At 41.3% G+C, this 15,036-nt stretch overlaps 1 protein-coding gene across 3 annotated transcripts in view; it reads left to right on the top strand.

The window, feature by feature from the left end:
• The window catches only part of CYP2C14 (minor cytochrome P450), a 43,381-nt gene extending 28,892 nt beyond the window's left edge, over positions 1-14,489 (top strand). The window contains 5 exon segments of one of the 3 annotated variants that reach the window (NM_001171120.1): positions 1,353-1,540; positions 11,073-11,214; positions 13,952-14,083; positions 14,086-14,102; positions 14,104-14,298. In NM_001171120.1, the coding sequence (NP_001164591.1) occupies positions 1,353-1,540; positions 11,073-11,214; positions 13,952-14,083; positions 14,086-14,102; positions 14,104-14,133 (509 nt within the window). In that variant the 3' untranslated portion in view covers positions 14,134-14,298. 3 annotated transcript variants of the gene reach the window in all.
• The last annotated feature ends 547 nt before the right edge of the window (positions 14,490-15,036 follow it).

Below are 15,036 nucleotides of genomic sequence, written 5' to 3'. Positions count from 1 at the left end.
CAGTGACCTTACCTGCTACATCACAGTGCAGGCCCCTAAAATATACACTTTAAGCATGAATGTACAAAAAGATGAAACATGATCATAATTGCCTTATCCATAACCAAATTATTGTAAATCATAATGTACATGTGTGTCTATAGGTGGGTATCTTTGTGTATTTTGTATGAGATGGTGATGGGGAGATTTGTCCTCATATCTTACAAGCAAGTTTCAGAATATTTTAAAATAGTTAAAATCAAGAATTAGAGTCATTATTTAAAAATGTGAATGCAATCCTCAGAAGTCTAAAAGTAGATACTGTATGATCCTGGTATTCCACATCTGAGTATCTGTTGAAAGGAAATTGACCCAGCATATCCAAAAGGTACCTAAAGTCCTATTGTGTTGCTGCACTATTTATAATATCTTAAATATGGAATCCACCTTGATGCCCATCAACAGTTTAATGGATACAGAAAATGTGATACACACATGATGAAATGTTATTCAGCCTTAAAAAAGAATATCTTTTATTTTATTTTTAAAGATTTATTTATTTATTTGAAAGAATTACAGATCATTTATCTGTTAGTTCACTTTCTAAGTGGCCACAATGGCCAGTGCTAGACCATGCTGAAGCTAGGAGCCAGGAACTTCAGCCAGGAGTCTTGCATGGTTGCTGGGGCCCAAGCGTGTGGGCCATCTTCTACTGCTGTAACCAAGCCAATAGCAGGGAGTTGGGTTGGAAGTGGAGACCTGGATGAAGCAACTGGCTCCAGGCTATGGCTTGGCCCAGCCATGGATGTTGCAGTCATCTAGGGAGTGAACTAGTGGATGGAAGATCTCACTCTATTTCTCTCTCTCTCTTTCCATCTCTCTCTGTCTCTCCTTCTCTCTCTGTAACTCCAACTTTTAAATAAATAAATAAATAAATAAATACATCTTATTTAAAAAAACAAGGATGTTATAATGGTTGAACAAGAATATATATATAGATTGTTTGGTACAGAGTAGGACTTAAAATTTTTACTTAAATTTTACTACTTTATATAAATCATGGGATTAGTGTTTTATCAAGAGAATGAAATCTATGTATTACTGTGTAATCATAAATATGTGCATTTCTAAAAATATGTTATTTTCATAGAAAAAATTGAAATCCGTGCATAGTCTTTCATAATAAGAGTTTTCCATGAACTTTTTGAGCTTCTTCACCTGTGCCTATAACACAGTGATTCTTTCTGTAGGTTCTGTGTACTATGATCATTTAGGACTGCTTGGACAACTTCACCTGCTTCACTTAGCCCTCACCTGCTATGAGAAATGTGCCGTGTTCTCCTATTCAAGATTTCTTACTTGTGTCTTCTCAGCTAAAGTGCAGGAGGAGATCGAGCGTGTGATTGGCAGACACCGAAGCCCCTGCATGCAGGACAGGAGCCGCATGCCCTACACGGATGCCACGGTGCACGAGATCCAGAGATACATTAACCTCGTCCCCAACAACGTGCCCCATGCAACAACCTGTAACGTTAAATTCAGAAACTACTTCATCCCCAAGGTAAGTTTATTTCTTCTGCACTGCATATCTATGCTTTTGTTGTTTCCAAACAAGAGTCTAGCACCATTCCTCTACTGGCACAATATGAGAGCAGCACAAAACTCTTATGCTGGGTAGCTGTGTAGGCTTTCTGCTGTTTGTGGTTTGAGGCTGTTAAAAACTGGATAGAGGCTAGCACTGTGGCATAGTGGGTGAAACCATTGTCTGCCACACTGGCTCCCACATGGGTGCAGCTTAACCTACTATGCCACAGTGCCGGCCCCTGCATAACACATCTTGATCTCTGGAGCCTTACAAATTTTGTTCTGTTTTTATAATAGGTTTGCTATTTTTAGGTGCTTAAATTTCTAAATAAGTGTTAAAAGTGCCAACCATTGATTTGTTCTCCAAATGCCTGCAATGGCCAGTCCTGGGTTGAACTTGGGAGCTGTGAATATAGCCTGTGTCTTCCACATGGATGGCAGGAACTGCTATTTCAGCCATCAACAGTACCTTCTAGGATATGTACTAGCAGGAAGTTTGATTCAGGGGGTGGAGCTGGGAACTAACCCCTGATACTCCAATGTGGGATGCAGGTGTCTTAACTGCTGGGTTAAGCACAATGTTTCTGTTCTTATTGTGCCCGTTAGTTCTGTCTAATGGAGTGCCTAATATGCATTGGTTAAATGCTAGGTGTAACATATGAAAAAATTCAGTCTCTTCTGAGGTTCATTTCTCTCTCTCCCTCTCTCTCTCTTTTTTTTTTTTGACAGGCAGAGTGGTCAGTGAGAGAGAGAGACAGAGAGAAAGGTCTTCCTTTTGCCGTTGGTTCACCCTCCAATGGCCGCCATGGCCGGCGCTGATCCGAAGGCAGGAGCCAGGTACTTATCCTGGTCTCCCATGGGGTGCAGGGCCCAAGGACTTGGGCCATCCTCCACTGCACTCCCTGGCCACAGCAGAGAGCTGGCCTGGAAGAGGGGCAACCGGGACAGAATCCGGCTCCCTGACCGGGACTAGAACACGGTGTGCCGGCTCCGCAAGGCGGAGGATTAGCCTAGTGAGCCACGGCGCCAGCTCATTTCTCTTTTACTAGGCAGACAGATTGATGTAACACCACTTGATTATTCAGGACTGGAAATACAGACAGTCAGGTATTGATTGTAGATGTCAGCTTACTTCTCTGGGGTTCTCTCATCTGAAATACTTATATCATTTGTCTTTTTAAAAAAATATTTTAGAGGCTGAGAGATAGTAAGAGTGAAGAGAGAGAGAGAGAGAGTTCCTATTTTCTGGTTCATTCCCCTAATGCCTGGGAAGACTGGTTTGTGCAGCTGGAATTGCCATCCAAAAGCCTCCCGTGTGGGTGGGAGAAGCACAATCACTTGCATGAGTCATTACTTCTGCCAGGCTGAGCATTAGCAGAAATCTGAATTTAGGAGCTGGAGTTGGGAATGGGACCTAGGTATTTTGATATGGGATATATGTGTTTTAAGTGCTAATTGCACCCTGCTAGGGTTTTGTTTAGTAATAGAGGGCTAGAAATCTTTCATCCTCAATGCTACAACACTAAAACCTGGAACTTCTTAAATATTTTATTTAAGTTATACAAGTTTCATATATTTCACATACACAGATTTAGGAACAGAGAACACATCCACATCACCACTCTTGATTTTTACAAAGATTTATTTTCAGTATACGTAATGATTCTATAGTTAACCCTACTCTAAGTAAAAGAGTTCAACAGGCTGGCACTGCAGCTCACTAGGCTAATCCTCTGCCTCCGGCGCCGGCACTCCGGGTTCTAGTCCCAGTTGGAGCGCTGGTTCCGTCCTGGTTGCTCCTCTTCCAGTGGCGCGGGAGTGCAGTGGAGGATGACCCAACGCGGGAGTGCAGTGGAGGATGACCCAAGTGTTTGGGCCCTGCACCTGCATGGGAGACCAGGAGGAAGCACCTGGCTCCTGGCATCGGATCAGTGCAGCGTGCTGGCTGTGGTGGTCATTTGGGGGGGGTGAACCAACGGCAAAAGGAAGACCTTTCTCTCTGTATCTCTCTCTCACTGTCTAACTCTGCCTGTCAAAAAAAAGTTCAACAAATAGAATGAAGAGGGGGAAAAAAAACCCCTCTGTTCCTCAATGGGGAATATCTATTGCATTATAAAGTAAAATATCCTAAAGTGCAAGAATTCAAATTCTTCATATCTGCTCTATGCTTGAGAATGTGAAAAGGGAGTAATTTCTGAAAAATTTGTCATTACTAAATTGCTTCTAAAGGAATCAAATTTCAAACTATGGACGTGCTCATCAGTAATGTCAAGGCACATTCAGACTGTATAGCTGAGTAAAGACATATGTATATGTGTTTGTACTGGATAATATCCAAATTAGTTTAGTCTACACACAAATCAAAGTGTAGTGCATGCTGTCCTTTGGGTTTAGAATAGAGAAAATTGAGAAGTGGCGTGATCATACTTATCTGCCTAATGAAAATGATATGCATGTTATCTTTGGAAGAGCACATTTCCTAGAAGGTAAAAAACTAGTTTTTGGAATGGCTATTTCTGGGTATTTTAGATGTGTTTGTGTGCTTATATGAGAATGAGACGTGCTTTTCACTGTATTTTTTGTGACATAATATATCATTTCATTTTATTTTAAAATATTTAGCACATAAAATTTAACATATTACGTGAAATCACATGATGTTTTGATACATATGTAATGTCCAAATCAGGGTAAATATGTGTATCTCCTCAAACATTTGAAAACATTCAAAATCCTTTCTTCTGTTTTTTTAAATATACAGTTTTATTTTTCTCTATAGTCACCCTACTGTACAATAGAATATTGGAGCTTGATACCCTAGCCATATTGAATTTCTGTTTTATTTATAAAATTCAGCTTAAAATTATTTCCATCTTATCGCTCCCCCTCTTCGTGGAGGAATGACACAGGACCCTGCGTTGTTCTTTCGTCTGCTCGGCCCTCCCCGGGTTTGCTGCTGGTTCTTCCCGGGTTGGCTACCGTCCCTTCCACCTCCGTGGAAGGGCAGTTCCCCCTGCCACATTCCCCACTTCCGCGAGGGAGCGGCACACCGCCGGCCGGCTCTCTCGGGGGCTGCACAGGTGTTCCCTCAGATGTTCCCCTTAGATGTTCCTGGTGCATGTTGTCTCTCTCCTCCTTTATAGTCCTCTTCCACCAATCCCAACTCTGCTACCCACACGCCAAGTACGCTGCTCTCCTCCAATCAGGAGCAGCTCCTGCAGCTTGTCAAGTTGGTGAGAGGCAGCTGGGTAGAAGCTGTTACTTCCTCTCCCAGCGCCATATTGTGGGAGAGCAGATGCATAGAATAAGTCTTAATTCCAGTAACTTAGTCTAGTCCGAGTAGCTCCCCACACATCTCTTCTAAATATCTCTTGGATTATTGAATCATTTCCCTGTATTTTGCTAAAACTCATTGAATTTCCATGAAAAAGCTGTTGAATTCCTCATGTGAGAATCTTCAGATTTTAACATTATCTAGTTGGTTTCTTTCATTTTATTCCTTACATGGCATCATAGTTCCCTGAAACTTCTTGATCCTTGTTCACATATGATATCATCTGAGCATTAGTCCCTTCTAACCAAGAACCATTCTTTTTCCTCTAATATATTAGAAGAGTCCAGGCCACCTTTCAGACAGAACATTTCTCATTCTAGCTTTGTGTGAATGTTTAGTTGGAGACTAGAGATGTGTTTTGGGCAAGAATATTACACAGGTAGTGTTGTGTACGTCACACCATGACTTGGGGGACGTAATTTCAGTTTGTTGCAGCATTGGTGTTGCTAAGGTCTTCTTTGGTGGGGATGACTGCGAGATTTCACCACTGCTGAGATTTATTTTTTTCATATGCAATTAATAAATAAAACCTATGTTATGAGACTTTAAGTCTACATGAATATTATATTTCCCAAATGGAAATTCAGCTATTAATTATTATTTTTTAACTTTTATTTAATGAATATAAATTTCCAAAGTATGGCTTAATGATTCCCATGGCTTTCCCCCCCAATAATTTCCCTCCCACCTGAAACCCTCCCCTTTCCCGCTCCCTCTCCCCTTCCATTCACATCAAGATTCATTTTCAGTTCTCTTTATATACAGAAGATCAGTTTAGCATATATTAAGTAAAGATTTCAACAGTTTGCACCCACACAGAAAAACAAAGTGAAAAATACTGTTCGAGTACAAGTTATAACATTAAATCACAATGTACAGCACATTAAGGACAGAGATCCTACATGAGGAGTAAGTACACAGTGACTCCTGTTGTTGACTTTACAAATTGACATTCTTGTTTATGACATCAGAAATCACCCTAGGCTCTTGTCATGAGTTGCCAAGGCTATGGAAGCCTTTTGAGTTTGTCGACTCTGATCATATTTAGACAAGGTCATAGTCAAAGTGGAGGTTCTCTCCTCCCTTCAGAGAAAGGGACCTCCTTCTTTGATGACCTGTTCTTTCCACTGGGATCTCACTCACAGAGATCTTTTATTTAGGTCATTTTTTTTTCCAGTGACTTGGCTTTCCATGCCAGAAATACTCTCATGGGCTCTTCAGCCAGATCCGAATGTCTTAAGGGCTGATTCTGAGGCCAGAGTGCTGTTTAGGACATCTGCCAGTCTATGAGTCTACTGTGTATCTTGTTTCCCATGTAGGATTGTTCTCTCCCTTTTTGATTCTATCAGTTAGTATTAGCAGACACTAGTCTTGTTTGTGTGATCCCTTTGACTCTTAGTCCTATCAAAATGATCAATTGTGAACAGAAATTGATCACTGGGACTAGTGAGATGGCACTGGTACATGCCACCTTGATGGGATTGAATTGGAATCCCCTGCTATGTTTCTAACTCTACCGTTTGGGGTAAGTCAGCTTGAGCATGTCCGAAATTGTACATCTCGTCCCTTATTCCCACTCTTATATTTAACAGGGATCACTTTTCAGTTAAGTTTCAACACTTAAGAATAACTGTGTATTAATTACAGAATTCAACCAATAGTATTAAGTAGAACAAACAAAAAAATACTAGCAGGCATAAAGTATTACGTTGCTCATCAACAATCAGGGCAAGGGCTGATCAAGTCACCGTTTCTCATAGTGTCCATTGCACTTCAACAGGTTTCCTTTTTTGTGCTCGGTTAGTTGTCACCTATCAGGGAGAACATATGATATTTGTCCCTTTGGGACTAGCTTAATTCACTCAGCATAATGTTTTCCAGATTCCTCCATTTTGTTGCAAATGACTGGATTTCATTTTTTTTACTGCTGTATAGTATTCTATAGAGTACATGTCCCATAATTTCTTTCTTTCTTTATTTTTTTTATCTTTTATTTAATGAATATAAATTTCCAAAGTACGACTCATGGGTTACAATGGCTTCCCCCCCCATACCGTCCCTCCCACCCACAACCCTCCCCTTTTCCACTCCCTCTCCCCTTCCATTCACATCAAGATTCATTTTCGATTATCTTAATATACAGAAGATCAGCTTAGTATACCTTAAGTAAGGATTTCAACAGTTTGCTCCCACACAGAAACATAAAGTGAAAAATAATAGATGATTTTTTTTAAATGATGATGAAATCAGATCAGACCTATTGTCATGTTTAATCCCAGTGAGAGTCAAGTTGGGAATTGATAATTTCTTTTTTCTTTTTTTTTTTTTTTTTACAGAAGATCAGTTTAGTGTACATTAAGTAAAGATTTCAATCGTTTGCACCCCCATAGAAACACAAAGTGAAATATACTGTTTGAGTACTCGTTATAGCATTAAGCCTCAGTGTACAGCACATTAAGGACAGAGATCCTACATGAGGAGTAAGTACACAGTGACTCCTGTTGTTGACTTTACAAATTGACACTCCTGTTTATGGCATCAGTAATCTCCCTATGCACCAGTCATGAGTTTCCAAGGCTATGGAAGCCCCTTGAGTTCTCCGACTCTTATCTTGTTTAGACAAGGTCATAGTCAAAGTGGAGGTTCTCTCCTCCCTTCAGAGAAAGGCACCTCCCTCTTTGAAGACCTGTTCTTTCCACTGGGATCTCACTCACAGAGATCTTTTTGCCAGAGTGTCTTGGCTTTCCATGCCTGAAATACTCTCATGGGCTTTTTAGCCAGATCCGAGTGCCTTAAGGGCTGATTCTGAGGCCAGAGTGCTGTTTAGGACATCCGCCATTCTATGAGTCTGCTGAGTATCTCACTTCCCATGTTGGATCACTCTCCCCTTTATTTATTCTATCGGTTAGTGTTAGCAGATACTAGACTTGTTTATGTGCTCCCTTTGACTCTCAGTCCTTTCATTATGATCAATTGTGAACAGAAATTGATCACTGGGACTAGTGAGATGGCACTGGTACATGCCACCTTGATGGGATTGAATTGGAATCCCCTGCTATGTTTCTAACTCTACCGTTTGGGGTAAGTCAGCTTGAGCATGTCCGAAATTGTACATCTCGTCCCTTATTCCCACTCTTATATTTAACAGGGATCACTTTTCAGTTAAGTTTCAACACTTAAGAATAACTGTGTATTAATTACAGAATTCAACCAATAGTATTAAGTAGAACAAACAAAAAAATACTAGCAGGCATAAAGTATTACGTTGCTCATCAACAATCAGGGCAAGGGCTGATCAAGTCACCGTTTCTCATAGTGTCCATTGCACTTCAACAGGTTTCCTTTTTTGTGCTCGGTTAGTTGTCACCTATCAGGGAGAACATATGATATTTGTCCCTTTGGGACTAGCTTAATTCACTCAGCATAATGTTTTCCAGATTCCTCCATTTTGTTGCAAATGACTGGATTTCATTTTTTTTACTGCTGTATAGTATTCTATAGAGTACATGTCCCATAATTTCTTTATCCTTTCTACTGTTGATGGGCATTTGGGTTGATTCCAGGTCTTAGCTATTGTGAATTGAGCTGCAATAAATATTAAGGTGCAGACCGCTTTTTTTGTTTGCCAATTTAAATTCCAAGGAGTGGTATGGCTGGGTTGTATGGTAGGGTTATATTCAGGTTTCTGAGGAATCTCCAGACTGACTTCCATAGTGGCTTAACCAGTTAACATTCCCACCAACAGTGGGTTATTGTCCCATTTTCCCCACATCCTCTCCAGCATCTATTGTTGGTAGATTTCTGAATGTGAGCCATTCTAACTGGGGTGAGATGGAACCTCATTGTGGTTTTGATTTGCATTTCCCTGATTGCTAGTGATCTTGAACATTTTTTCATGTGTCTGTTGGCCATTTGGATTTCCTCTTTTGCAAAATGTCTATTGAGGTCCTTGGCCCATCTCTTAAGTGGGTTGTTTGTTTTGATGTTGTGGAGTTTCTTGATTTCTTTGTAGATTCTGGTTATTAATCCTTTATCTGTAGCATACTTTGCAAGTATTTTGTCACATTCTGTCGGTTGTCTGTTCACTCGCCTCTTTCTTTTGCAGTACAGAAACTTCTCAACTTGATGCAATCCCAATAGTTAATTTTGGCTTTGACTGCCTGTGCCTCTAGGGTCTTTTCCAGAAAGTCTTTGCTGGTTCCAATGTCTTGCAGGGTTTCTCCAATGTTCTCTAATAATTTGATGGTGTCAGGTCGTAGATTTAGGTCTTTAATCCATGTTGAGTGGATTTTTGTGTAAGGTGTAAGGTAGGGGTCTTGCTTCATGCTTCTGAATGTGGAAATCCTTTTTTCCCAGCACCATTTATTGAATAGACTCTCCTAGCTCCAGGAATTGGTTTTAGATGCTTGATCAAATATAAGTTGGCTGTAGATGTTTGGGTTGATTTCTGGTGTTTCTATTCTGTTCCATTGGTCTATCCATCTGTTTCTGTACCAGTACCATGCTGTTTTGATTACAACTGCCCTGTAATGTCCTGAAATCTGGTATTGTGATGTCTCCGGCTTTGTTTTTGTTGTACAAATTTGCTTTAGCTATTCGAGGTCTCCTGCATCTCCATATGAATTTCAGCATCATTTTTTCTAGTTCTGAGAAGAATGTCTTTGGTATCTTGATTGGTATTGCATTGAATCTATAAATTGCTTTTGGTAGAATGGACATTTTGATGATGTTGATTCTTCCAATCCATGCATGGGACATTTTTCCATTTCTTGGTATCCTCTTCTATTTCTTTCTTTAAGATTTTGTAATTCTCATTGTAGAGATCTTTAACGTCCTTGGTTAAGTTTATTCCAAGGTATTTGATTGGTTTTGTAACTATTGTGAATGGGATTGATCTTAGCAGTTCTTTCTCAGCTGTGGCATTGCCTTTGTATACAAAGGCTGTTGATTTTTGTGCATTGATTTTATATCCTGCTACTTTGCCAAACTCTTCTATGAGTTCCAATATTCTCTTAGTAGAGTTTTTGGATCCCCTTAATAAAGAATCATGTCGTCTGCAAAGAGGAATGGTTTGAGTTCTTCCTTCCCAATTTGTATCCTTTTAATTTCTTTTTCTTGCCTAATGGCTCTGGTTAAAACTTCCAGAACTATGCTGAATAGCAGTGGTGAGAGTGGGCATCCCTTCTGGTACCAGATGTCAGTGGAAATGCTTCCAGCTTTTCCCCATTCAATAGGATGTGTTATTTTAGGCAGGATTCACCTATCATTAACAGTTCCCTTACATCTTTAATTTAAAATAAACATATTGTGTCAAAAGGATGGAGAGCAAATAGATGTTCGTGTACTTGTTGGAATCATTCCAGGAGTCTTGTTAAGATGTTCTCTTAAAATGCCCTGTGAGCAGTTTCCAAATACTCGTGACTTTTGTTGAATCAGCACAGGCTTTCCTTTTAGATGACTGACCATGTGTGAGATCTGTGAGAACTGAGTGAGTTAGAGCAGCAAGTGAGGACAGGCACCCAAGTGCAAGCTTTGTGGTATGTGGGTTGGCTGCAGGGTGATTGGCACCCAATTTCCCAAATGCTCAGTACATCCAATGTTCTTGGAGGGCACGGAGGAAAATCTTTGCTCCTGATCTTCTTCTTCTTCTTTTTTTTTTTTTTTTGACAGGCAGAGTGGACAGTGAGAGAGAGAGACAGAGAGAAAGGTCTTCCTCTGCCGTTGGTTCACCCTCCAATGGCCGCCGCGGCCGGCGCGCTGCGGCCGGCGCACTGCGCTGATCTGATGGCAGGAGCCAGGAGCCAGGTGTTTTTCCTGGTCTCCCATGGGGTGCAGGGCCCAAGCACCTGGGCCATCCTCCACTGCACTCCCTGGCCACAGCAGAGAGCTGGCCTGGAAGAGGGGCAACCAGGACAGAATCCGGCACCCCAACTGGGACTAGAACCCGGTGTGCCGGCACTGCAAGGTGGAGGATTAGCCTAGTGAGCTGTGGCGCCAGCGCTCCTGATCTTAATCTCATCCTTGTTTCTTACTTGTCCTGGCTGGAAATGTCATGGTATTTCTTTGCACATGGATTTCCTTGTCCTTAGAGATTGACTTTGTGATTTCCATCTTTCTTCCATGCCTTGGCTTCTTCTCTGTTTTTTTTTTTTTTTTTTTTTTTTTTTTTTTTCAGGGCACGGCCGTGCTAACATCACTGACTTCTGTGCTACATGATAACCAAGAATTCCTGAAGCCAGACAAGTTTGACCCTGGCCACTTCCTGGATGCCAGCGGCAACTTTAAGAAAAGTGACTACTTCATGCCTTTCTCAACAGGTAACAGAAATTTATTTCCATATGATCCTGGGGGACAGGATACATTTTGGGGATCAATTGAAGTTAAGGTATTGTTTCCTCCTGAGCGGTAGATTTGCTTTTATACAGGATCAGGAGTCCCACTCCTACTGTCCACGTTCCTTCCTTTTTCATGACATTTCCTCATTATAGAGCCAGGTTAGTGGGAGTTTGGGGCTTCATGTTGTTGACCCAGTTCTCTCAAAGTGAAAAACCCCAGGATAGAGTAATTGAATTCTGCCTCTCTCTATACCTGGGCACACATGTGCTCCTCTTAGAACGTGGATCTCATTTAGACTTTCTTCAGTTATTGTAAGAATGTTATATGGGTAAATAACTTTGAGATTCTTCTGTGTATTGGTCTTTACTTTGAGCTATAAGAATGTCTGCTTTTTACAGGTTTATTTATTTATTTATTTGAAAGCAAAATGAAAGAGAGAGGAGAAGGGTAGAGAGAAAGAGAGGGAGAGAGGGAGAGAGAGAAAGAGAGAATGAGAGAGAGGTATATCTTCCATCTGCTGCTTCTCCAAATGGCCTCAATGGCCAGGGCTGAGCCAGGCTGAAACCAGTATCCTGGAACTCCATCAGGGTCTCCCACGTGGGTCCATGTATACAAGTCATTGAGCCATCTTCTACTGTTTTACCAGGTAATGTATCAGGGAACTGGATCAGAAGTGAAGCAGCTGGGAATCAAACCAGCACCCTTATGAGATGCTGGCATTGCTGGTTGAGGCTTACCCCGCTCCGCAACAATGTAGGCCTAGAGTTCTAGCTATTTAATTAGTAGCCCCGAGCACACAAAGTGCTCATAAGTGTCTTTCTTACAAATTAGGGAAGGAGGTGACTAGAGGATTGCAACACCATAGTCTAAGTGCTTTGAAAGGAAAGCACAGCTGGGCGCCGTGGCTCACTAGGCTAATCCTCCACCTTATGGTGCCGGCACACTGGGTTCTAGTCCTGGTCGGGGCGCCGGATTCTGTCCTGGTTGCCCCTCTTCCAGGCCAGCCCTCTGCTGTGGCCAGGGAGTGCAGTGGAGGATGGCCCAAGTGCTTGGGCCCTACACCCCATGGGAGACCAGGAGAAGCACCTGGCTCCTGCCATTGGATCAGCGCGATGCGCCGGCCGCAGCACGCCAGCCATGGCGGCCATTGGAGGGTGAACCAACGGCAAAGGAAGACCTTTCTCTCTGTCTCTCTCTCTCACTATCCACTCTGCCTGTCAAAAAAAAAAAAAAAAAAAAAAAAAAAAAGGAAAGCACAGGTTAACAAGGAGGCTGAAGGGAAACTGTTTTCTGCTCACTGACATCCCATGGTTCTAATAGGAGAAGGGAAATTGAACTGCCTCAGAGGAGGCTTACAGAAAGGAAAGGAGAAAATCAGGACACCTACAGAGGAAATGCACCTCAGGAAGAGGACATTCCTGTGGATTGCTGAGGTCAGAACTGTCCAGAAAATTTAGGGACAGGGAAACCTTGGGAATGGGGAGGATACTCTGAAAGAATGCAGGGCACCTTCATCTTGCTACACTCAAGGTCGTTCACCTGGGATATTTGATCTCCACAGCGAAATTGTCTGAGCTGAGTCTCTACACCTGCAGTTTCCATTTTTTTCCTCTGTGTTTTTTCAGTGCTTTGGGTTTGGCATTGTAATGGCCTGTTAAGGTCTGAGCTCTTCTTTTAATGAACTCACATTTTATCTGTGTAGAAAAAAATAGAGAAAAATACTCAAAGTGATCCATGTTTCAGTGTATCAGGAATATGATGAGGAAACCCAGAGGAAGAACTTGGCTTTACAAACATTACATTCAGGAAGAGACATGAGACACAAGTTCCAAAGGAAGCAGCAGAAGGGAGTTTCTTAGATCCCTGGGTAGCATGGCATACAGTTTGAAACTCCATGGAGGACTGGAGATTGATTTAAAGCAGATATTCCATTGCTTAGTAGATGTGTAGAATGGAAGGAGTGATGTTGAGCATCAGACCATGAACAGATTGAGAAGGTCCATATCAAGCCACTTGGACCTCATTGTTGGGTACAAACATGAGAGCCATTTATGGATTTAAATTGAGAGTAACCAGTTTAGATATACGGTTTTGAAATTGTCCTGGGGAAAGAAAGTCCTTGGCTGAATCCTGCTCGAGTTTCAAAGGGCTTAAAACATGAGGGCGCTTTAAATTAATTGAACATAGACTTGAAATGTTCATTTTGATTGAAATTTTTGTTTTCCATGCACAAGAGTGGTCTTCAATAATTCCTTGCAAATGGGCAATATGGAAAATTTATGATAGACTTAACTTGGTTTTGAGTCCTAATAAACTTACCTTTTCATGCTATTTTATCACGAACTTTTTGAAGTACACTTGTATTTGATAGTCAGTCCCTCAACCCAACTACCTTTAACCCACTGCACAAGAAATGTGTGTTTCTTTTCTAAATTCAAAGTGTTTGTAATTTGTCAATAGTTAATGAAATGTTTGACACAGAGCTGATATTCAATACACATTTGTAGAGTGAGTGATGCCTGATATAATAAGATTTTCGTGGATAACAAGTGTTTATCCTTTATTCCACGTGTATGCCCAGCCATCCTCCCAGTCATCCTGTCTTTCATCCACCCATGCATCTACTCAGTCCCTGAGCAAGCAGGCACTGCATACTTCTTGAGGAAGTTTCACAACTCAATGTTTAGGTAAAGAATCCTCTGTGCTTGTTATTTTCAGGAAAGCGAGTGTGTATGGGAGAGGCCCTGGCCCGTATGGAGCTGTTTTTATTCCTGACTGCCATTTTGCAGAACTTTACCCTGAAGCCTCTGGTTGACCCCAAGGACATTGACACCACCCCACTTGTCAGTGGGCTAGGTCGTGTGCCACCCTTGTACCAGCTCAGCTTCATTCCTGCCTGAAGAAGGGCAGGCCACGTGGCTGCTGCTGAGCTGTCATCTGCAACTCCTCTCTTCCAGAGCCGCCTCCAACTCCTTTGCCTATCATGGGTCCCTCCCCTGTTGTATCCTCTGACATTTATTCATTTTCAAGGTCTAGCCTCCATTAGGAAACGTTTTCTGGATCCCTTCATAAATGTGTATCTGCCTTTCCTTACAGTGTGTAATTCTTGGATTAACCACCTCATGGGTTACTTCATGTCTAATGCTGAATTGCTATTATGTCATCACTGTGAAATTGAGCAAGATGATTGGCATTTGATAATTCAGACATGTTTCCCCTCTATATGTTCAAAATAAAAGCACTATTGAATGTTGAATCAGTTTTCAGATCTTCTTTCTTTTGTACCTAATGTGAATAACATATGAAAAAAAAATGAAGTTCCAAGAGGTCACGCTGGTCCTTATAAGGATAGGCACAAACACACACAGTATCATTTACATTGTACCTACAAATATGAAATGCTTGTGTTTGTGTCTGATAAAATGTGTATATGATCATTTGAAGAAAACTACAAAGCAGAGGAAACCAAAGATGATGTAAATAAATGGAGATATATTTCATCAGCATGAATATGATGTTATTATTGTTATGTTGTCTTTTGATTTGATCTATGGACATAATGTGATCTCAACCAAATAACAGGCATATTCCTTTTTAGATATCAACATCTGAATTTATAATTAATAAGAAGTAGTTAAAAACCCAGGATATGCAATTTTTAAGGAAAATAAGTCAAAGGGCTGACCTTGCTTCATCTGATTTCAAGACTCATTAGAAATGTATGGTAATCATGATAGCACCAACGTGGCTCACTAGGCTAATCCTCTGCTTGTGGCACCGGCACCCCCGGTTCTAGTCCCGGT

This window comes from Oryctolagus cuniculus, chromosome 15 (genome assembly GCF_964237555.1).
Source record: "Oryctolagus cuniculus chromosome 15, mOryCun1.1, whole genome shotgun sequence".
NCBI lineage: Eukaryota > Metazoa > Chordata > Mammalia > Lagomorpha > Leporidae > Oryctolagus > Oryctolagus cuniculus.
The sequence above is the reverse complement of the archived record's forward strand: the minus strand, read 5'-3'. Positions and strand labels throughout refer to the sequence as shown.